This window comes from Triturus cristatus, chromosome 11, assembly GCF_964204655.1.
Source record: "Triturus cristatus chromosome 11, aTriCri1.1, whole genome shotgun sequence".
Lineage (NCBI taxonomy): Eukaryota > Metazoa > Chordata > Amphibia > Caudata > Salamandridae > Triturus > Triturus cristatus.
The window spans coordinates 1,150,827,935-1,150,851,855 of NC_140594.1; the positions used below are offsets into that span (position 1 = coordinate 1,150,827,935).

The 23,921-nt window shown below is 47.8% G+C and overlaps 1 protein-coding gene across 1 annotated transcript in view; it reads right to left on the reverse strand.

Annotated features, from left to right (window-relative positions):
* LOC146788619 (uncharacterized) overlaps window positions 1-23,921 on the reverse strand; it is a 1,185,638-nt gene that overhangs the window by 803,528 nt on the left and 358,189 nt on the right. The window contains exons 27-29 of the mRNA XM_085635786.1: window positions 4,979-5,242; window positions 3,310-3,456; window positions 615-796 (exon numbers count right to left, since the gene is read on the reverse strand). Of these exons, the coding sequence (XP_085491912.1) occupies window positions 615-796; window positions 3,310-3,456; window positions 4,979-5,242 (593 nt within the window). The remainder of the gene's footprint in view (window positions 1-614; window positions 797-3,309; window positions 3,457-4,978; window positions 5,243-23,921) is intronic.

A 23,921-nucleotide genomic window follows, 5' to 3' on the forward strand; every position in this document is an offset into this window, starting at 1 on the left:
AGGCCTCTGGCTCTCTTTTAGCCTACTACTATTATTTACTTAGGCACTGCTTTTGTATTTTACCGTGGGACTCCCGCCTCGGGGACGGGGAATGATTCAGGCATGTGAATCTATGAAAGATACCCCAATACTGGATAAGTACTACTTCCTGTTCTCATGAAGGCCATTGTGACTCAACGTAGCACTACTTCTCATACTTTTGATTGCCTTTTGACTTAAGGAAGTACAACATCCTGTACTCATGAAGGCACTTGTGATTCTAAGCAGTACTACTACTTGTACGATCGAATTCTGTTGTGACTTTAAGTAGTATTGGATCCCATACTTATGAAGGCCTTTGTTACTGTAAATAGTACTACTTTCTGTTCTCATGAATGCCTTTGTAGCTCTAAGTAGTATGATTTCCTATACTCCTGATGATCTTTGTGACTCAAAGTAGTACTATTTCCCACACTCATGAATGCCTGTGTGAATTGGTCCCATTCTGTAAAAACAAATGTTACCAAAGAATACTCACATTTAAGCAATGTAAGCCAAACTGGACTACAGCAGTATTCCTCGACTGAAATTGAAAAACAAGTCATAAACAATGGCAGCAGAATCAGAAGCTATACCTGAAACTGAGCGATCTTTTCATCTCTGACTGTTGTTACATTGTAGTTGCAAGTTGCATTGTTAGTGCAATTGCACAGAATGAGAGTCAGTGCCTTATCTTGAGTAATTTTAGAGTCATTTGCTCTGACGGTCACATATACAGGGTCAGAACTCGTTGGTTTCCAAATGAGTGTTCCATTTTCTGTTGAAAAAGCAGGAAACCTATGTTAGTTGCTGCACAATGCATTCATTCCCGCCTCTCACTGTATCACAGTAAAAACATCTCGTATGCCACTGAGAACATCTTCCAAACTATTGAGTCTAAATATCATGAAGTGTTTCTTGGGACTGTGGGCCACTATTTAGTCTCCAGCTTGTTTACTCCAATGCTTCCTCTAACAACAGTTATCTGCATGGAAAAATGCAAACCCAGTGAAAGGACAATGGATTTCCCTCTAGGTTCCCACATTTGAGATTTATACAGCTTTTTGCACTACATTTTCAGTTTCCCTTTAACCTTCAAGAGCAGCTGTGAACTTCAGCCAGACAAGAGAGTGGACCAGTCTTTAGGTTTCCTTTACCCTGAATCATCTGGTGGATGGCACTTCTGGTGAGAGGTAGCACACACTACTTTTTGCCAGACCTGAGACCTTACCACATCAACATCAGTTCTTAGAGCCTGCTGTCATCCATCCTAAAACCAGAAAAAGCTGCAAGTCACCTACCCTTAGAAATCCCAAGGCAAGAGGACATTGAGAGCTGGTAAGCCTGGCCAATTGTGCCCTATCCTGACAGGATACTGAAGTGGAGGAATTGCTTCTATGCCTCTCCTATCTCACACCTGGAAGAAAGAACAACCTTGCTTCCCTCAGAACCACCTATTATCTTCCTCAGAACCTTCCAAGCTTCTGATGAAGGCTCTAGAGCCCATAGCGTTGTCCTATTTCTTCTGCATGACCAGGGATATCTTTATATTGCCAACTAGGGGTAGAACATATTCCAGAAACATTGGGCCTAACGTATTAAAACTAACTGGCCTTGTAAAATGCAGTAAGGAAACCTTACAATAGCTGTCCTTAGTAGGACCGTCCTCCCTTCAGAGGATACTCTTGCAATCAGAGAGTCCTATGGTTTGGTTACCTGTGGTTGGACCACAGTCAAATAACTTGATCACTCCCTCACTTCTGGGAGGCTATACGTTGATTATCGAGTAAATGAATATGGAGGTGCCAAAATATTGTGGCCTAAATATTGAAAACCAAATTATAATGAGGCCTAGAGCATACAGGTAAGTATAAAATAACTATTCTCAACTCCACAATTTTGTACCTTGAAGACACATGAATTGCCATGGTATGTGTAATCAGAGTTAAGTTTAGTAAATCTATACTTAGGATACACACTTCCTTCATGGTATTTTGGTCCACTGAAAATGAAACCAATATCAACCCAAAATACCAATGATTCTGTTGGGTTTTGCATTTAATTTTAGGTTATCTTGAAAGTTGAGTGGCTCATAGAGTTACTAAAACCTAGAGCTAGATGAGCAAGTTGACGACTGCAACACCTTTGTCTACCTTGTGATTCACAGACTACGTCAATGAAACCTTATACACTAAATGAAACATTTTTGTTACTTTCAAATTGATGAAATTCCCAAACATCATACTGGAACCTCTCCACTGCTCTTAACCTCTTCTATGCCCATGACGAGATAGTCTCGTCATGGAGCACGGTTGCGCTGTGCCCATGACGAGACTATCTCGTCATGGACCCCGCCCGCTAATGAAACGCCCGGCACAGGAGGGGGAAAGGGTGGGGCACTGAAGGGGTTAATGGCCTGCCCTTGAGATGCATTGGAATTTAATGTTAGCACTGATTCTTTTTGGCATAAAGACACTGTTTAAAACCACAAGGGGAATTTAGTGCATTATGGGGTGCCTAAGATTCACAATGTATCTCTTGATCTATCTTTGTCCTTGGAAGTGGTTGTCATTTCTGGTTTGTTGTGTGTGTGCGCTTCATTTTACTATTCTCCTATTCTCCATTTATTAAGTTTCTTATGATAGTGTCACTCTGTACATGAGTTCTTACTGCCTTGCGTACACCTTTACTACTTAACCTCTCTACCACCTAAGAGTCAAGCCCTGAACCAGGGGCACTGGCATCGTTGAGTGTATTGTAGTTCCAGGACCATCTGAATCCTTAGTATCAACCAACAATACTGACACTAATGTTATTCACAGCCAGTTGTGTACTCTGAATAATAGATCTACCACACATCACATACCATGAGTATTGCCATATCGGTCTTCTTTGAGTGAAGGTTCATACAATTAATACCCAAATGTCTTGTGTTACAAACTTTGCCTATATTAACATTAATCGATGGGAGACTGGCATGCAACCTAAGTGTGTACATGTGTAAGATTTAAGCCGACATACATGAAATGAAATATATAGAGGAGAGAAAGTGATCCCTAGTGCACCAAAGCTGGTGCGTGGGGAGGAAGCAGAGTAAGATGTTGGGCTGCTTTGACTTAGGGTGATACATTTCTAAATGCCCTGTGACAAGACTGGACTTTGATTTTATTTATTTCAGCACACTTTTAATAAATGAGTGGGTCTATTCAATTGTGGTTGATTCTGTTTGGATAAACAAAAAAACAGGCGGACAAGAAGAACATTAATAAAGCTCTGTAACAGATCTCTTACCTGTAATTGTAACATCAGTTGAATTTGTTACCACTGTGAATGCAACTGGGTCATTGTTCTGGTCTGTAGCTATATAGTATACAACAGCAGTTTCATTTAAAGCAGCATGGAGTTCAGATGGTCCAGTAATATTGGGAGGAAAGTTATCTGAAACATATGATCACATTTTAAGTTTGTTTTAACAATCCTAGAGCAACCAACACATAATCGCAGAGATGTCAACAACTCTGGTGCCATTTGAAAAGAAGTCCCATCTTTAAGACATCAAACACTAAATGCAATTCCTTAACCATTACGGTTCAGCCATACTTCCTAGCTTTAGTTTTAATGTCCCCATCATAAGGAAGAGTGGCTTTTGGTGTCTATCTGGAATCCTGTCCTTGAATCCATAAGTCTATCAATATTGTAAAACAAAGTCATTCTTTTGGGATGGGAGTAATGTTATGAACAAACCAGAATAATGCTGGGCAGGACCAAAAAGGAAAATATTGATTATTCATTAAAACAAGGAATTTGTGGTAAATGGGGGTTTTACTGTCAACTTTCCAAATATGTATTGCTGACTAAGGTCCATAAGGTATAAGCCATAATCAAGAATCCCAATTCAGATATTTTTATGAGATTCTGTGATAGGGATTACTTGATAACAGTGTAGCGAGTAAAGCTGAACCAAATGTTCATCCCAGAATTGTCAATAGGGAACTTCTATTATCCTCTCTACAGATTCAGTCAGGAGAATCCAGGAGAATCCAATTATTTTTATTTGATATTATGACGGGCGGTAATCTAAAGCTGTTGTTTTGTGCTTATATTTGAGCACATACAACAAAATATTGTGATACCTGCAAACTGTCTACAGAATTCTGCATATATGTAGTTGCCATATGGATAGCAAATGGACAAGTTAACTCACAGGCACCATGCAAGCGGAAATTCGTGGACACAACCTCTAGTGGAGGTACATTCATTTTCTCTGCTAGAGACTTGGAGAACTGGCAAGTGGAAAACAAGTGCTTAGTGTAAGAGTGAAAGAGCTCATCAAAGGCAGGAGTGTCCAACGTTGGTTCATCAGGGACAAAAATGCATTGCAGATTCCCAGGATTACCAATGCCAATGTTAGTGATTTTCATTTTTATACATAGTATCTCAATTTCTCCCTTGAGGGGGTCCAGAAATTGTGCCACCCTGTTGGGCACTGGTGAACATGTGTGATCTACTGTCTTACAAAGTTTTTCATCAGCACATTGGGTGAGAGGAGTGTTTAAAAGTATCAAAATGCATTTAACAATGCTGAACGATCCAGCTGTAACGTGAGTACTAATCTGTTAAATGAAGCAAGGAATCTGAAAAAGACACAAGCTTGGGCTGGGCCCTCCATACTTTGTTATGCAGAGGGGCATGTGGGCTCATTATCATCGTGGGGAGCCTACTCAGCTACCCGCTATATTTACCCTGAAATTCTGTGTGGGTGTGATGGGATGTGCTCAGCCTACACTCACTTCATAAGGGACCTTCTGACCCAGTCAATGATGATACGGCCAAGAATGTTTTACAAAAATATCAAGTTGCTTACCAATTTTATTAAGGAATTTACATTTCAGGAACATATGTTTGCTAATGCATTATAAAGAGAACTTCCATTTCACCTTTATTTGAAAGTTCTAAATACCTATTGCCTTCTGCTGCTGTGTGAATATTTCAGAACCCTGTAGTGTTGTTTTTCCAAAGGCGAAGTTCCCAGTACTTAAGATGTCAAAGATGCACTCATCGTTCCCTTGGCAGGTCTCATTCGCCTTCTGAATCAATGAAGAGTTTGTTGACAGAAGCAACTCATCGTAGAATGTAGGTACAAAGCTGTTGTTGTTGTAGGTGAACCAGGACTCGCCCTCTGGTTCATTATAGTCAAAAAGGCTGTTGCCAGGTGTTGTTTTCCCTAAATAAAAATAGAAGCAAACACATTCAATTAAGATGATATTGTGCTAAGACCAACTATGTACATTGCAGTCAGGTTTACGGTTCTCTTTGATTGAAATGAGTCACTTAAGAACGATCCCTCTGACATCATTCCTCCCTGCATACCAGGGAGGTCTATTCACAAAGGTAAACTTACACGTGAGTAAAACTTTAACTATTTACCATTTACAAATGTGTAGTTACTCAACTGTAAAGACTAACATGTCCTTATCCCCTGAATTTGGGAGGTGAATGCTAATTTGAGTCTGAACATAATACTAGTAATTTTTCACTTGTGGATGGAAGTCACCACTGGGGCAGCGACCTTCCTGTGGTAATGTATAGGGAAAAGTTAAAAAGTTTATTAAACATTTTGAAAAAATATTTTATGTTAAACAATGTAAATTAATTTTATATTTTTATTTTAAATGTAGAACAATATAAAAAAAGTTACAACATTGACTTAGGGGCTGATTTTGAAGTTGGGGGACAGAGTTTAGTTATGGACTGTCTGCCAAATCTGGAAATGTTTGTCAGCCTGACGGACATTTTACCCACTGACAAGGTAGTTCCTGCCAATGTATTGAAACTAAATTGGGCAGGCAGACATATAGCCAATTCTCCATTGAAGAAGTTTGGCCACAGTGGAGATGGAGTAGTCATAGGCAAACAAAATTCTGCGGGTAGACCATTATCTTGGCAGTAAGGATACTTCATCGCTGTTGCAATGGAATATCCTTACGACCAGCTATAAATCAGGGCCTTCATTTTGATATTTTTTAATGAACAAGTTACTTACCTTAGGTAATGATATATCTGTAAGAAACATAAGTTAGTTATAGATTACTTACATTAGAATTACCCCCAGCCGTCAGACTGGATCCGGAATATTTTCTTCAGCGGTACCCCTGCGCGTCGGAAGGTGGCGTTGTTCGTTATCGGCCTCATGGTCGCCGGGATGACGTCGCAGTAGCTACATAGATGCCGCCCGTGCTCGCTGACGTCAGTTCTGTACACGACTTTCCACACCAGAAGCACAGAGCCATGCAAGGCACTGACCACTGGTGCACAAAACTAGGGCCCTGAAAAGATGTCCTTAACCCTAGAAGTCAGTTTGCAGAACGGGGAGGATGGGGGGGGGTGGTAAGGAATCTATAACTAACCTATGTTTCTTACAGATATATTGTTACCAAAGGTAAGTAACTTGTTCATCTGAAAGAAACAGTTAGTTATAGATTCCTTACCGTAGAATAGATACCCCAGCAATACCAACCCTGGCAGTGGGTCGGCGAACTAAGTTCACAACAGACAGTCCTGGAGAACAGAACGGCCAAAGAAGCTGTCTCTACGGACTTGGCTGTCCAGGCAGTAGTGTTTGGTGAAGATGTGCAATGATGCTCACGAAGCTGCCTGACAGATGTCATAAAGGGGGACTCCCCTTCCCAAAGCGGTGGTGGCTGTTGTCGCTCTGGTGGAATAGGCGCGCAGAGTCCCACTGGAGGCTCCTTATTTGCCAAAGAATAGCAAGCTGTGATGCACAGAACAACCCACCTGGAGATGGTCCGTTTGTGCACGGCATGACCTTTCTTAGAGCCCACGTAACCAACAAAGAGCTGCTCTACACCCGGAATTGGTTTGTGCAATCCAAGTAGAAAGAAAGCGCACGTTTTGGATCCAGACGGTGGATCCTGTCTTCCTCTTTTGAAGGATGCGGAGGCGGAAAGAAGGTGGGCAAAGTGATGGTTTGACAAAAGTGGAAAGAAGTAGCCACCTTGGGAAGAAAGGAAGGTCTAGTCCGTAGGACGACCTTGTCCGAATGGACAGCGAGAAAGGGAGGCTTGGAAGAAAGAGTTTGTAGCTCACTCACCCTGCGTGCAGAGGTGATAGCCACCATAAAGGCAGTTTTCAAAGTGAGAAGCCTGAGAGGACAGTTATGTATTGGCTCAAAGGGAGCGCATATAAGATAGGTAAGAACAAAGTTCAAGTCCCACTGGGGCATTACGAAGGGAACAGGAGGAAAAATATGAATAATGCCCTTACGGAATCTATTTACAACAAGGGACTTGAAAAGAGAAGGCTGATCAGGAAGCCTAAGGAAGGCTGAAATGTGCGAGCTAGCTCTTTAGAGTGCCCAGAGCAGAGCCCTGCTGGGACAAAGAAAGGAGGAACAAGAGAACCTCAGAAAGAGGGGCGGAAAGGGGATCCACAGCCTTTGCTGTGCAACATGCCACAAATTTGTTCCATCGGCAGGCGTATAACATCTTAGTGGAGGGATGTCTGGCTGCCAAGATAACATCGCAGACTTCGGGAGGCAGGTTAAACGGCGTCAACTGCCACCGCTCAATCGCCACGCAAGGAGGTGGAGGCTGGACAGGTTTGGGTGGCGGACCGTCCCCTGCTGCTGCGACAGAAGATCCTCCCGAAGAAGCAGTTGGATCGGAAGTTTGATAGCTATGTTGAGCAGCTCGGGATACCAGAGTAAATCCGGAGCCACAAGAATGACTTGGGCCCGGTCGCGCTTGATCTTCTTCAGCACTGTAGGAGAGTAGGGTCTGCTTTCTATGTTCACCCCCACTTTTTGCTTTTGCTTTACTGGTTTTTGACTTAGATGTGGCTGTGGGCCTGCTAATCAGACCCACAGCCCTGCTGTTCTCTCTCTAAATTGATACTATGTACTTTAGGTGCATAACCCATTTGGATAGGATCACCTTATTGGCCCCTGTACAGTGTACCTTAGGTACCCAGTGCATAGGTGTACCCTAGGCCTACCAGGGGCTGCAGCATGTATTATGCCACCCCTGGCCTGGCCTTCCATTATGACACAACTGGCTGATCACTCAGCTGGGGCAAAGTAGTGTAATCTCTCCTTGCTTAGGTGTAGTATTCCTATACCTAACTTACATATAGACACATGTGTACCTATCAGCCACTCCTATGGCAGGCCTTAACAATCCTGGAGGCAGAGTGCTTGGTAACATGTGAGATGGTGCTCTAGCATGAGCTGAGCCTGTCTGCAGCTTTCGGAACCATGTCCTTATAGCTGTTCTATGATATAGCCTACCATATACTCTTAAAGTGCCTTATAATCTTAAACGGTTATGGTAACTATGGTTTGGCTTTATCAAAACATGTCGTGGACTTTGGAATAATACCCCCATCCCATTTCTGGGGATGAGGATATTATCCCTCCCTTCTAGAGGGAGAAGACATGTTGTAACCTACTTACCCGGTTAAAGTTAACCAGAGCCCCAGCATCACAAAATGGATGCTACTGCCACAGACACGAGTCTGACCTCCTGCTGCTGGGAGTGATCCCGGCAAGGGAGGCTTGGACAATAGGTTTCCTGCCTTGGGAGGTGCGAGCACCACCCCAGACAGGCCTTAGTGTATTGGGGCAGGGAGGGATGAAAAGAATGAGACATGCCTGGGGCACACAAGGTGTCCCGTGCATAGTCCAGTTCAAACCGGTGCTGGGGCACTCCAGCCCCAGTCCTGGCGCGAAACTGGACAAAGGGAAGGGGGTGTAACCACCCCCTCCCAGGTCCCACCCATAAGGCGTGACCTAGCAGGCAACCCAGCCCCCCAGATTAGTATAAGAGTGGTAGCTGGGCCCCAGGAGATTAGATTATCCTGAACCTGCAACTTGAACAGAAACTCTGGACCTTCGACATTCGACGAAAGAAGAAGACTGAAGAATCTCCCTTGTGGCCAAGTAGTGGCTACCCTGTGCAAACAGGCACCATCAAGAGACTACCCTTTGCTTTGCTAAAGTTCTACGAGGGACCGACTGCAGAGCCCGTCCAGAGCCTTGACTTCCAGACTTCTCCGACCCAGATCCACATCCACAGCCGAGCTGAGATCCGTGGAGGCGACGAGAGACGTGGGACCGGCTACCTGGGAAAAGTGGCTAGTATCTTCCAGCGCAGCTTCTGAGGCACCCTCGAAGTTGTGCACCGGGGTTTGAGAAGCCCCAACCCCAAGCACCATCTGCACCGAAGATCAGCCCCCCACACTCCACGAGTCCTGCGTGGGGCCCTTCTGCATTTTCCTGCTTGCCGCATCTGTCCGGTTGCTTGCCCGTTGGCTAGTGGCCTTTGTGACGACGCTCCCTGAAATCTTCACTGCTGGTTTGGCTCCTCCAGACTGGCTCCCGCTTCTTTGCAAAAGAGAAACACCCCAGACCTTCCTGGTCTGCACCAGAAGCAAGTCCTCTGTTCTTCGTGGGTTCCGCTGGCCAAGGCTTGGTGAGTCCTAGTTCGACTTCGACGCCGCCGACAGCAAGAGCCTTCATGGGACAGCTCGCCTCCTGGTCCTGGTCGTCCTCGACGTCTCCTGGTACCCGTGGCTGCAGCGACAAGCTTCACCTTTCACCTGCAATCTTCACGACATCGCCTGGTTCCTTCCTGGTTCCACGTGGTCACTGGCTAGTGACCTTGACTCTGTCCCTTCTGCTTGCAGGTATCCTCTCTTCTTGATCCCAGCCTTGGGATCCACCGGACACTCTGCACTGACCGCCTGTCAGCAACTTTCCTTCAGGCATCCATAGAAGACCACGCCGAAACCCGACGCAAGTTCACACCTATGCACCCGCAGTCCGTGGGCTAGGTAACTTTGGTACTCCGGTGCTCACAAGGGTAGTGACTATCTTAGGGTCTAGTTTCCGAGTCTCGACTCTCTAGCTGCTTCAGAAGTGTCCTTAAACTGTTAATTTCTAACTGCTAGTAATTCTATCGACTTTTACGCATTACGCGTGAGTGTTTCCACTCTGCACCTGAATCCCGTGGGCCTCCCACTTCCTAACTGTTGCTAGTGTAGTGTAGCCCCAGCGATTCCCTAGGCCTAGGCCTATCCTATTTCTGTGACAGTGGTCCTTATACCACTTCTTTAGTATATGGTTTGCGTGGCCCCTAGGGCCTAACTGTATTACTTACCTGTGTGACTTAATGTATGCTTAAATAAGACTGTGTTGTACTTACCTCTAATCTCATAAAGAGTGCTGAGGGTTTGAATAGAATAAATACACTTTATTTTATATATATATCTGTTGTGGTGTCCTTTCATTTGGTATTCAAGGGATTATATATGGTATCACAGCTGGCTTCACATGCCATTCAGAGTTTAGCCTAAGACTGCTCTTGTCCGTGCTACCACTAGGATAGCTGGTCTATAAGGTTGACTTTACAACCAATCACCATAAGGGTTGTCTGGACTGATATAAGGTGTACACTAGAACTAGTGACATCATACATCAGGCCAACTTCTCACATTGGTGAGCAGCGGTTGGGATCTGAGCTTGCTGTTGTAATACCATTGTAATCTTGAGATACTAAATTGAAAGATCACACAGATATTGTTTAGGTACATATAACATAGATTATAATACTTAAGTCCTACTGGACGTAGTGGTTGTAGGTTGAAGGGAGTAACACACCCTGACTACAACTACCAGAGAGGTTTAGTAGAAACAACTAGTGTAGGTAGATGCACACACCACACCCTCACTAGATCATGTCTCTGGGAGGAGATCAAGTAGATGCTCTCTCAGGAGGGGCAGGTCTGAAGAAGACCCCCTCTAGATATGATACCCTACCTTTTCAGGAGATGAGAGAATTGTGTACCTCCAGAAAGTTAAAACAGGGTGCAAAACCTACCCTCCTTTAGCTAGTACAACTCCTAGAGGAGTATGATACTCTTAGGGCCTCACAGGCCAGTACCCTAGGTACAAAGGAGGGTCTACCCACCACAGATGAGTCAGATGGGACTTCAGATGAAGAGGTAGACAGCCAGGGCCAAGTAGGAAGACTTAGCCAGGCTAACCTAAGCTTACATGGGAGTTTGCATGGGGTCCCCCCATACAGACCCCCAAGTGGGCTTACACAGAGAAGCAGGAGAGACAGATCCCCTTCAAGGGAATCCATCCACTCCCATGTCTCTAGCATCTCTAATGCTTCCTCTCACAGGGGGATGACTACCCCTGAGAGAAAGGAGCATGAAGCCAGAATGAGGGAAGCTAATCTGAGGATTCAGAGGGAAGAACTTGCCCTTGCCAAGGAGAAGCTTGCTCTGGCTTGAGAGCAAAAGTTAAGTGGCAGCAATATCCCTAAGGATAGAGACAGGCACTATGATAATAGAAACCTGAGCAAGATTGTCCCTCCCTACAAGTGTGGGGATGACATCCACAAATGGATAACTGCTTTGGAGAGAGCTTGCAAAGTACAGCAGGTACCCCAAAGTCAGTGGGCAGCTATCTTGTGGCTCTCCTTCTCTGAGAAAGGTAGAGACAAGCTCCTCACAGTTAGTGATGAGGATGCAGACAATTACACTGTCCTGAAGAGTGCTCTGATTGATGGGTTTGGCCTAACCACTGAACAATACAGGTTGTTGTTCAGGGATACCCAGAAGACACAGACTCAGGACTGGACTGACTTTGTAGATTGTGCCACTAAGGCTCTGGAAGGCTGGCTAGTGGGAAGTAAGGTTAAGGACTATACAGGATTGTATAATTTGATCATGAGAGAAAAAATCCTTAACAGCTGTCAAAACCAGCTACTGCATCAACACCTGATTGATTCTGATCTGACTTCTCCCCAAGAATTTGGAAAGAAGGCAGATAGATGGGTCAGGACTAGAGTTAAGCAGAAAAACCAGAACCAGGGCAGTGATCAGAAAAAGGCAGACCAGAAGGGTAATGATCAGAAACAAAAAGACCATAAGTCTTCACCGGGGCCCCCAAAAGGCTCAGGGGGAGGGTGGTCCCAAAAGGGATAAGAAGAAAGATGGCCAAAAGAAACCATGGTGCAACTATTGTAAGTCCAACTCACATTGGTTTAGTGAGTGCACCAAAAAGGATAAGCCCCCAGCCACCATTGCCCCTAAGGCAACTGTACCCCCTAGTCCAGCTGTAAGTGGTGGTTCCCAGCAAAAGGGTGTAGTAGGGTTAACCCTGGGAACTGAGGAGGATTCTGGCCTAGTCAGAATACCTACTCAGGCTGTTCTGATCTGTGATGGGGACTTAGCTTTGTCCTCTACTGTAGGCCCCAGTAACCTGGGCAAGTACAGACAGACTCCTTTTATCAACCAAAGAATGGCTCAGGCCTACAGGGACACTGGGGCTAGTGTCACAATGGTGACACCGGCCTTTGTGGACCCTGGACAGATCATACTAGGTGAGAATCACCTAGTGACCAACGCTAGCAATGCCACTACCTCCCATAGTGTGGCTATTTTTAACTTCTCCTGGGGAGGGGTAACTGGCCTCAAGAAAGTTGTTGTTAGTTCAGACCTTCCTGTAGAGTGTTTACTGGGCAATGATCTTGAAACTTCAGTTTGGTCTGAAGTGGAGTATAGGACCCATGCAGAAATGCTGGGGATAGATGCACATGTCCTTGCTGTGACCAGGTCACAGGCCAAAAAGTGCACCACTGAACAAGTGCTGGATCCTGAAACTATGGACCAGTCACAACCCAAGAGAAAGAGCAGTAGGGTAAAGGCTGTGCCTTCCCCCCTGCCTCAGGTGGTGGATCAGCCCTCCCAGGAGGATGATTCTGAGAGCCCTGAAGGAACTGTCCTAGAAGAACTTGAACCTGATCAGGTTGAGTTTCTTGGGACAGGGGGACCTTCAAGGGCAGATCTGAGGCAGGCTCAATTAGACTGCCCCTCTCTTGAACCCCTCAGACAGCAGGCTGCTGCTGAGGCTGCAGGGAATGCTCAAGGTACCCATAGAGTGTATTGGGATGGGGGCGCTAGAGGGCGCACTGCGGAATGGCTGGCTGAAAAGGCAGCTCCGCCGGGCGGAAGACAATTCGCGGACTTTCGGCCTCATAAACCACCCAAACGACAACGAAAACGGCGAGTATGGCTGTGGGACGCCTTGGGGCATAAGGCAATGGGGTTGCGGGACTGCCTCGGCGGCGCGGCAGGGCTTTTTCAACGAAAAAACGGACGGGGACCGGAGAGCCGATCCAAGATGGCCGCGCCCGCTGCCGGGGACTGCCGCCGCCTCTGAGCGACCGACCACCGGCCCGCAGCTACCAGGATCTGCTGAGGTATACAAAGCGAAATGCCGACATCGAAGCGCTGATGACATTTGTAGTTGAGCCCTAAGAAGCAGAAACGGCGCGGACACACAGGACCAGAGAGCCGATCCAGGAGGGCCGCGCCTGCTCCCGGGGACTGCCGCCGCCTCGGAACGACCGACAACCGGCCCGCAGCTACCAGGGTCTGCCGAGGTATACAAAGCGAAATGCCGACACAGCAGCGCTGGTGAAAATAGTAGGTGAGCCCTAGGAAGCAGAAACGGCGCGAACACACAGGACCAGAGAGCCGATTCAAGATGGCCGCGCCCGCTGCCGGAGACTGCCGCCACCTCTGAACGACCGACAAATGGCCCTCAGCTACAAGGATCTGACGAGGTATGCACAGCGAAATGCCGACATCGAAGCGCTGGTGCCCATGATCGGTGAGCCCTAGGGAGCAGAAACGGTACGGACACACAGCGTATTTGCTGGCGGCCACAAAATGGCGGAGAGGTTTACTTACATGCCCGTGACACAGTGAGTACGGGAGCCGGATGGTCTTCGATCTATCGGGCTTAACAGCTGCACGACGGATGACCAATGGCGGGATAAGATACAGGCAGTACCCGGAGGCACGCACACCAACACGGTGATACGGCGGTTTCGGCAGTGAGGGGGGGACAGGAGTGATAACGACGTGGCAGGAAAGCAGAAGCTGGCTGGAGAGGAGTGTGCGACCTGTCCCTCCTGGAGCGGCATCTCATGGCGCCACATAGCTGGTTATTGCCGCGCTGACCTAGATCTGGAGTGTTCCACCACTGGCCTACACACCCCCGTGTGTCAGAGAAGTCGGGACAAATTGGTAGCGGTGGCCGAAGTTAACGCGACTGGAGGAGGTGTCGCACCTATCGATAACCGCCGGCGGGCTGTTACATAAACTGGCTGCCCCGTCCGCCCGCCTGCCGTGCCACCATCGTAAAAACAGTCACGTACCACGCTGATCCATAGACCCGCACCACCAGTACACTGGCGACTGCCATGGGTAAACCGGACAGGCACCAATCCAAGCTGCAATTCGAGACTCGCAAACAAGGCAAAAATAACGCTACTGCCCCAGAAGCTGAGGGAGATCGTGACGCGTCTGAAGGCTCAGAAATGGAGGCCGTCCTGAAGGCGATCCAGCAGAGCCTGCAAGAAATGAACAACAAGCTGGACACCGTGATGCTGAGGGTAGACACCATGGCGACGAAGCTTGAGAAGCACGATGGACGGCTGACGGAAGCGGAGCACAGGATCTCAAAGGTGGAGGACGACTCCGTGGCTATGTTGAAAATGTGTAGTGGTCACGACAAAGCGCTTGAGACCCTGCGAGCGAAGGTGGAGGATCAGGAAGCTAGATCCAGGAGGAACAACATACGCATTTCCGGCCTCCCGGAGTCCACAAACACTGGGAAGATGGAGACCTATGTGGAGACACTACTAAAAGAACTCTTTGGGGCCGATAAATTCTCACCTGTCTTCCTTGTTGAGCGGGCCCATCGGTCGCTGGCACCGATACCTAAACCGGGAGCTGCCGCGCATGATAATAGCGAGGATGTTGAATTACAGAGACAGGGACACAGCACTCAGGATGGCCAGGGAAATGGGCAAAATCACGCATCAAGGTAATACCCTGGAATTTTGCCCAGACCACACTGTGGCGGTACAGATGGCCCGCAAGGAATTTACCCCCGTAAAGAAAAAATTGCGAGACCTGGGACTAGAGTATGCGATGCTATACCCAGCAAAACTGAAGATCATGTCAGCGGGTAAGCCGATAATACTTCCAACAGTGCAGGCGGCGCAAGAATATATCAAGAAGCTGGGAAAGAGGATGGAATCGCGGGGAGGGACCGATCGCACCAGCGACGTTGAATGAACACTGGACACACTGGACCACGTGCAATGACGAATGAAAGATCTACACTACACTCGGTTGTGGGACTATGCTGACTGTTGAGCGCCACGGGGCAAACTGCGATTGATGTGGTGCTGGGCGCCCAGTATGAGGTCGGGCGGCCCGGCTCACCCACAGAGTGTGGGAGTACGGACTGACGGTGCACTCCCAGCCTGGATCAGTTGGTCGGTAGCACTGGAGATGTCCCCTATCGCAGTGAGTACAGTAAGAGCATTGGGAATGAGGAGATTGGCGGACATAGACTTACGGTTATGATGGGGCACAAGATGCACAGGCACAAGTGGTGTGCTGGCGCAACGGTGCTAGCCACTGGGTGGCTCTAGTCTCTTGGGACGTGACGACCCACCGCTAACAGGGTGATACAAACTGGCGGGGAGAGTCGGCGGTAAAGCGAATTCACAGGTGTGCACCGGGAGGATAGACAATTGGGACATAGCGCACTTCTGCATAGACGGCCGGGCCGGAGGTCATGCTTGCGACAGTCTACGGGGTGGGGAACGGGACGAAAGGTAACATGCAGATTAATTGCTATTCATACTTCCAACTTCTGCCCACATCCACTATGTGGATGGCGATGTGTGAACCTGGCGACACCCCCCGGAGGGTGCGCCCCACTTCCAAGTTAATTACACTACAGTTACAGTTACAGTTACTCTTGGGATGGCTTTGGCAAAGTTCGGGGGCTAAAGTGGGTGGGGGGAGGGTGGGGAAACTGGACTCTAACCAACTACAACCTCTGTGTCTGAGAGGCATGGCGAACTCCTTGGCAAGGTACTCTCACATGTATAATGATTGCACTCAGAATATGCCGCTGTCACATTCACCTAACATGGGGTATACACTAGTGCACTCACGATATGGAACCCAGACTGAACATCTAGCGCGGATCATCCATCACCCTCTACTAACACATGTCACGTAGAGACTCGCTAAAATTACTCACTTGGAACGTGAGAGGGCTGGGCAACCCCAGGAAAATTAGACAACTGTTTGCTTACTTTGATAGGTTGCGAATTAACATTGTTTTCTTGCAGGAAACACATTTGGATCGAAACGGCACTTCCACACTGGGGGTAAAATGGGCTGAATCAGTCACTCACTCTAACTACTCCTCTTACTCCAGAGGTGTGAGCATACTGATCAGAAAGGGTACGGGCTTTGACATTACTGATGTTCATAGGGACGCGGCAGGGCGGTGCGTGGCGATAGCTGGTAAGATTCGAAGGCAACAGATCTTACTCGTTAACACTTATGGCCCTAATATTGATGATCCGGGGTTTTTTAGGCAAGTGTGGGAAACCATCACGAGCATGCAGGCGCCTAAAGTCATTTGGGGGGGGGATTTCAATGTCACGTTGCAGGATGCGCTAGATAGAGCGGCACACACTGCGGAACAGCATGGGAACGCCAGAATAATGTTACGGGATGCAATGGAAGACCTACATATGGTAGATCTGTGGAGGGCGCGTAACGCGGGAGTAACGACAGCAACACACATAAACGCGGCAAATGACAGTTGGTCCAGGATAGATTATTGGCTGGGCACGCAAGACATACTCACATGGGTGCTTGATGTTGTTCACTTGCCCCGCACATTATCGGACCACAACCCGGTGCTGTTGGAGGTGGAGGTCCCACACTATGACCCACCGCCTTTCACTTGGCGTTTTAACGCAACAGCGCTAAGAGACCCTGTCTACGTTCATACAATACAGGAGGCAATAGGTGACTATTTTGACCTTAACGGCCCAACAACGGAAGACCCGGGTTTGTTATGGGAGGCCTTTAAGGCTACAATCAGGGGAGTCTGCCTCAGTACAGCCTCAGGCATCCTCAAAGTCTTACGACGGCAACTGCAGACACGCGAACAAGCCATTCGCACACTGGAACAATCATACACCCAGACGGGAGACACCAAAATCTTGGGGGAAATCCAGGTACTACTGACAGAACATGCTAAACTTGCTACTGAAGAGCTGCATTATGTGTCTAAACGAGCTACAGCGAGAAGATATGGGGAAGGAGGTAGGCCTGGCAGGGAACTGGCCTCAAAGATATGCGCAGGCAAAACACCACAAAATATCACGTCCATAACTACTGACGCTGGGGAGGTGATTTCTGACACCAAGGGTATTATGCAGGAATTTATGAACACATATGGCACACTATACAAGGCGCACCCCTCACCGTCACAAGCTGAATTGTTGAAATACATGGAGGACATAGAAATGGCATGGCTGGCTGATGGACATAGGAAGTACTTGGAACGCCCTGTAACTGTAGAAGAAGTCACAGACACCATTAGACGCTTACCTAATAATAAAGCACCAGGACCAGATGGCTTTGTAGCAGAATTCTATAAGGCATACGCTGACCTACTCGCCCCACATTTAGTGAACCTGTACGGGGCGGCACATGAAGCCCAAACACTGCCAGCATCAATGAGGGAAGCCTTACTCATTGCATTGCTGAAACCGGGCAAAGAAATAGATAAATGTGACTCATACCGTCCTCTATCACTGTTAAATGTAGATACAAAAATGATAGCTAGTCTGCTGGCAGACAGACTTAAACCGCTTATGCCGCTATTGATCAGACCTGACCAGTCGGGTTTTATTCCGGATAGGGCCACCACACACAACACACGCACACTGTTCGCTTTAGCACACTATTTGGATCCGGAAACAAAAGCTGTGGCAGTGCTCCTAGACGCTGCTAAAGCGTTCGACACTATTGGTTGGCCATTTATCCACGCAGTGCTGGTCCGCATGGGCTTCCCGTGGATCTTTCAGAGATGGATAGCTATGCTGTACACAAACTTGACAGCACGCATCAGAGTAAACCGATACGTCTCAGACCCCATACAAATCTGCAGAGGTACTCGGCAAGGGTGTCCGCTCTCGCCGATGCTTTTCGCTTTAGTGTTGGAGCCCCTAGCCTGCAAAATCCGGCAACACCACCACCACTCGGCGATTCAAATGCCCTCTCGACCCATCCACATTTCACTTTACGCGGATGACATGGTGTTATATGTCAAGCACCCTGACCAGCACCTGAATCCGCTTCTGAGAAAGTATATAAAGTTTGGTCACCAGGCAGGTTTGCAGATAAACTGGACTAAGTCCCTTGTATTGGCGCTAACCGACAGCACACAACCGACCGCATTAGATTATCCTTTAGAGTGGCATGAGGACCCCACCAAATATCTGGGCATATGGTTCCATAGAGACCCCGAATTGGTAATCAGGACGAACTACGGGCGGGCGATTGCGGCCCTGGAAGACAAAATTAAAAAATGGAACAGGCTTCCGCTGTCCTTGGCGGACAGGGCAGCGATTGTGAAAATGGTACTGCTGCCGAAATTCCTGTATTTGTTTAACAATATCCCTATAAAACCTCCCGCTGCTGTCTTCCGCAACATCAGGGCGCTAGTCCTTAGTTTGTTATGGGCAGGTAAACAGGCGAGGATGGAATTACGCACCATGACACTGCCATACGCGAGGGGGGGGTTCAAGGTTCCGGACTTCTACCTGTATTACCTATGCGCTCAGGCGCAATACGCACACTTCTGGTACCACGAAGTGCACTTCCTGACACATGTGGCGGTGGAGGCAGGGGACGCCGACCCGGTCCCCTTGCCCAGTATGCTCACGCATAAGCGCACCAGGCTACACGATCGGGATATTAACCCAGTTAACACGACCACAGAAGCATGGAGACTTCTGGGTAGGGAAGCAGGCTGCTTACCGCTATATGCACCCACGCTCCCGCTAGCACATCACCCAGCCCTCTCGGTAACACAAGAAAGGGTCGGCATGGATCTGTTCCGGCGGGCTGGAATAGACACGTTGGGGGACCTGTACACAAATGGCGAATTCCAGACACTTGATAAATTGCAATACATCAGCAATCCAACTCCGCTGTTCAGTTTTAACTTCTATAGACTGCAGAGAGCACTACGGGAACACTATCCGACACATCCGGAGGAACCACCTATCCTGGAACCTCTACAACTACTCCTGACTACACCCAAGGCATCTCACCTGGTCTCCAAATTATATGCGAGCATACAAGGGGCGGTAGGGTCCAACACACACAAGGCCAGGGACAGATGGAGCGCGGGACTAACAGAACCCCTGACGGATGTAGAGTGGGATTCTGCTTGCATGCTCACGGGAATGCTAACTCCCAACGGGAACTTGAAAATTATACATTATAAGTATTTGCATCAAGTGTACCACACGCCTCAGAAGCTTTACAAGCATGGCTTACGAGAAGATTCAAAATGTTGTAGATGCGGTCAGGAGGATGCGGATTTCATGCATCTAGCATGGCACTGTCGTAGAGTGGCGGGATATTGGGAACGGGTTGTGGAAGTTTTGAGTGAGATGCTGGGGGTTGGCGTGAAGTGCGAGGCGAAGATCTGTCTACTGGGTATTACTCCACAGCTGAAAGCTTTGAGGCGTAGATTCTGTGCTGTGGCGCTACTTCTGGCTAAAAGAAGGGTGTCACTTCACTGGCATAGTAAAAGAGCGCCAGAAGTAAAACGATGGATTGAAGATATGGTGTACTGCCGTGATACGCTCGTCACATACGAAGAGGAGTTGCCGGGCGGCTCTAAACCCAAAGACTATTGGGGGTACTTACGAGCCTATCTGATTGAACATGACAAGTCAGACACAGACACGGAAATTGCGTAAGCTGGAAAACCTGCAAATGACAACACAGGGTGATCAGTTATGCAGTACCGACGCTTGGGAGGGAGGATGCCGTGATGCAGAGGGGAGGTTGCAGGGGGAGACCTATAAGTTGGGGAATGTAATGTTAAGATAAGTTTCAGTTACAAAACGAAATGTGCATACAATACATCAAAAACTGTTCAAATGTAAGATTACAGATGTACCAGACAGCGAGCAGAGCACTGACACACACCTGCCTGTTGTCGGATAACACGCCGCCGGTCCGCTGGATGTCGGCTGATGGGCTGTGTACAACTCACATTGTAGCGCAAAACAACTGTACTTGCATGTAGCCGGCCCGAGGCGGATGTAGGCGAGTGCAGTATAAATGATTCGCGACATGTCGGATGTGTGTTAACAAAGTGCAATAAAATTCTTACAATTAAAAAAAAAAATAGAGTGTATTGGGATGAAGGGCTACTGTATTCAGAGGCTAGAGACCCCAAGCCTGGTGCATCCAGGAGGTTGGTCATACCACTGAAGTTCAGAGGCTTCCTTCTTACCTTGGCCCATGATATTCCCCTTGCAGGACACTTAGGCCAGAACAAGACTTGGGACAGGCTTGTCCCTCACTTTCACTGGCCCCATATGTCAGAAGATACCAAGGAGTTTTGTCGCTCCTGTGTCACCTGCCAAGCCAGTGGCAAATCAGGTGGCACCACAAAGGCCCCCCTCATACCACTGCCTGTGGTGGGGGTTCCCTTTGAAAGAGTGGGCATAGATATTGTAGGACCAATGGACCCACAAACAGCATCTGGGCACAGATTTATACTGGTGATAGTGGACCATGCCACCAGGTATCCAGAAGCTATTCCCCTGAGGACCACAACAGCTCCTGTTGTGGCAAGGGCCCTGCTTGGAGTATTCTCCAGAGTGGGCTTTCCAAAGGAGGTCATTTCTGACAGAGGTGCCAACTTCATGTCAGGATACTTGACTGCAATGTGGAAGGAGTGTGGTGTGAACTACAAGTTCACCACACCCTATCATCCACTGTGCAATGGGCTTGTTGAGAGATTCAACAAGACCCTAAAGGGAATGATAAAAGGTTTACCAGACAAGCTTAGGCGAAGATGGGACATCCTTTTACCCTGCCTTCTGTTTGCTTACAGAGAGGTCCCACAAAAGGGGGTTGGCTACAGCCCTTTTGAGCTTTTGTTTGGGCATCCTGTAAGAGGACCCCTATGTTTAGTAAGGGAAGGATGGGAGAGACCTCTCAGACAACCCAAACTTGATATAGTGGATTATGTACTTGGTCTCCGCTCCAGGATGGCAGAGTATATGAAGAAGGCTTCTAAAAACCTTGAGGCAAGCCAAGAACTCCAAAAAACTTGGCATGACCAAAAGGCTGTGCTGACTGTTTACCAGCCAGGGCAGAACGTGTGGGTGTTGGAGCCAGTGGCCCCAGCAGCACTCCAAGACAAATGGTCTGGACCCCACACTATTGTTGAGAAAAAGGGAGAAGTCACCTACTTGGTGGACCTTGGGACTCCCAGAAGCCCCCACAGGGTGCTTCATGTCAACAGATTGAAGGCATATGTTGACAGGGCAGACATGGGCTTACTCATGGCTACAGATGAGGGGCAGGAGGAAGAGAGTGACCCTCTCCCAGACCTGATGACTCAGAACCCTGATGATGGCTCAGTTGATGGTGTGGTCTTTTCTGACAGCCTCACTGTCCATCAGCAACAGGACTGCAGACAGGTTTTGCAGTCCTACCGACATATTTTCTCTCTGACCCCAAGTCAGACAAACTGGTGCACCCATGAGGTGGACACTGGTGACAGTCTGCCTGTGAAGAGTAAAATCTACAGGCAACCTGACCATGTCAGGGACTGCATAAAAGTTGAGGTACAAAAGATGTTGGAGCTGGGAGTCATTGAACCTTCAGAGAGCCCTTGGGCTAGTCCTGTAGTCCTTGTGCCAAAACCTCACACCCAAGATGGTAAGAGAGAGATGAGGTTTTGCGTGGATTACAGAGGTCTCACTGCTGTCACTAGGACAGATGCCCACCCAATACCTAGGGCAGATGAGCTCATTGACAGACTGGCAGCTGCTAAGTTTTTGAGCACATTTGACCTGACAGCAGGCTACTGGCAAATCATACTAGCTGAGAATGCAAAGGCCAAAACTGCTTTCTCGACCCCAGGAGGACATTATCAATTTGTGGTAATGCCCTTTGGTTTGAAGAATGCACCTGCCACTTTCCAAAGGTTGGTGAATCAAGTCCTTACTGGGTTGGATGATTATTGTGCAGCTTATCTTGATGATATTGCTGTCTTTAGCTCCACCTGGGAGGATCACCTGGTCCACCTGAGGAATGTTTTAGAGGCCCTGCAAAAGGCAGGCCTCACTATCAAGGCCACTAAGTGCCAGATAGGGCATAGCAAGGTTGTATACCTGGGCCACCTAGTTGGTGGGGGTCAGGTTCAACCACTGGAGAGCAAGATCCAGACCATAAAGGACTGGACTCCTCCAACTACCCAGACTCAGGTCAGAGCTTTCTTGGGCCTGACTGGGTACTACAGAAAGTTTGTTAAGAACTATGGGTCCATTGTGACACCACTTAATGACTTGACCTCCAAGAAAATGCCAAAGAAAGTTCAGTGGACAGTAAGCTGTCAAAAAGCATTTGATGACCTGAAGCAGGCCATGTGCAGTGCACCTATTCTGAAAAGTCCAGACTACTCCAAAGAGTTCATTGTCCAGACAGATGCTTCTGAGTTAGGTGTGGGAGCTGTTCTTTCACAACTTAATATAGATGGTCAAGACCAGCCCATTGCTTTTATAAGTAGAAGGCTGACCCCTAGAGAGAAACGTTGGTCAGCTATTGAGAGGGAGGCCTTTGCTGTGGTTTGGGCCCTGAAGAAGCTGAGGCCATACTTGTTTGGCACTCACTTCAAGATTCAGACAGACCATAAGCCCCTCTTGTGAGTAAATCAGATGAAGGGTGAAAATCCCAAACTTCTTAGGTGGTCCATTTCCCTACAGGGGATGGACTTCACAGTGGAACATAGACCTGGGACTGACCATGCCAATGCAGATGGACTCTCCAGATATTTCCACTTAGAACATGAAGACTCAACTGGTCAAGGTTAGTTTAATGTCCCTAAGTTTGTGGGGGGTTGTGTAGGAGAGTAGGGTCTGCTTTCTATGTTCACCCCCACTTTTTGCTTTTGCTTTACTGGTTTTCGACTTAGATGTGGCTGTGGGCCTGCTAATCAGACCCACAGCCCTGCTGTTCTCTCTCTAAATTGATACTATGTACTTTAGGTGCATAACCCATTTGGACAGGATCACCTTATTGGCCCCTGTACAGTGTACCTTAGGTACCCAGGGCATAGGTGTACCCTAGGCCTACCAGGGGCTGCAGCATGTATTATGCCACCCCTGGCCTGGCCTTCCATTATGACACAACTGGCTGATCACTCAGCTGGGGAAAAGTAGTGTAATCTCTCCTTGCTTAGGTGTAGTATTCCTATACCTAACTTACATATAGACACATGTGTACCTATCAGCCACTCCTATGGCAGGCCTTAACAATCCTGGAGGCAGAGTGCTCGGTAACATGTGAGATGGTGCTCTAGCATGAGCTGAGCCTGTCTGCAGCTTTCGGAACCATGTCCTTATAGCTGTTCTATGATATAGCCTACCATATACTCTTAAAGTGCCTTATAATCTTAAACGGTTATGGTAACTATGGTTTGGCTTTATCAAAACATGTCGTGTAAGGTGTCTAACACTTTGGAATAATACCCCCATCCCATTTCTGGGGATGAGGATATTATCCCTCCCTTCTAGAGGGAGAAGACATGTTGTAACCTACTTACCCGGTTAAAGTTAACCAGAGCCCCAGCATCACAAAATGGATGCTGCTGCCACAGACACGAGTCTGACCTCCTGCTGCTGGGAGTGATCCCGGCAAGGGAGGCTTGGACAATAGGTTTCCTG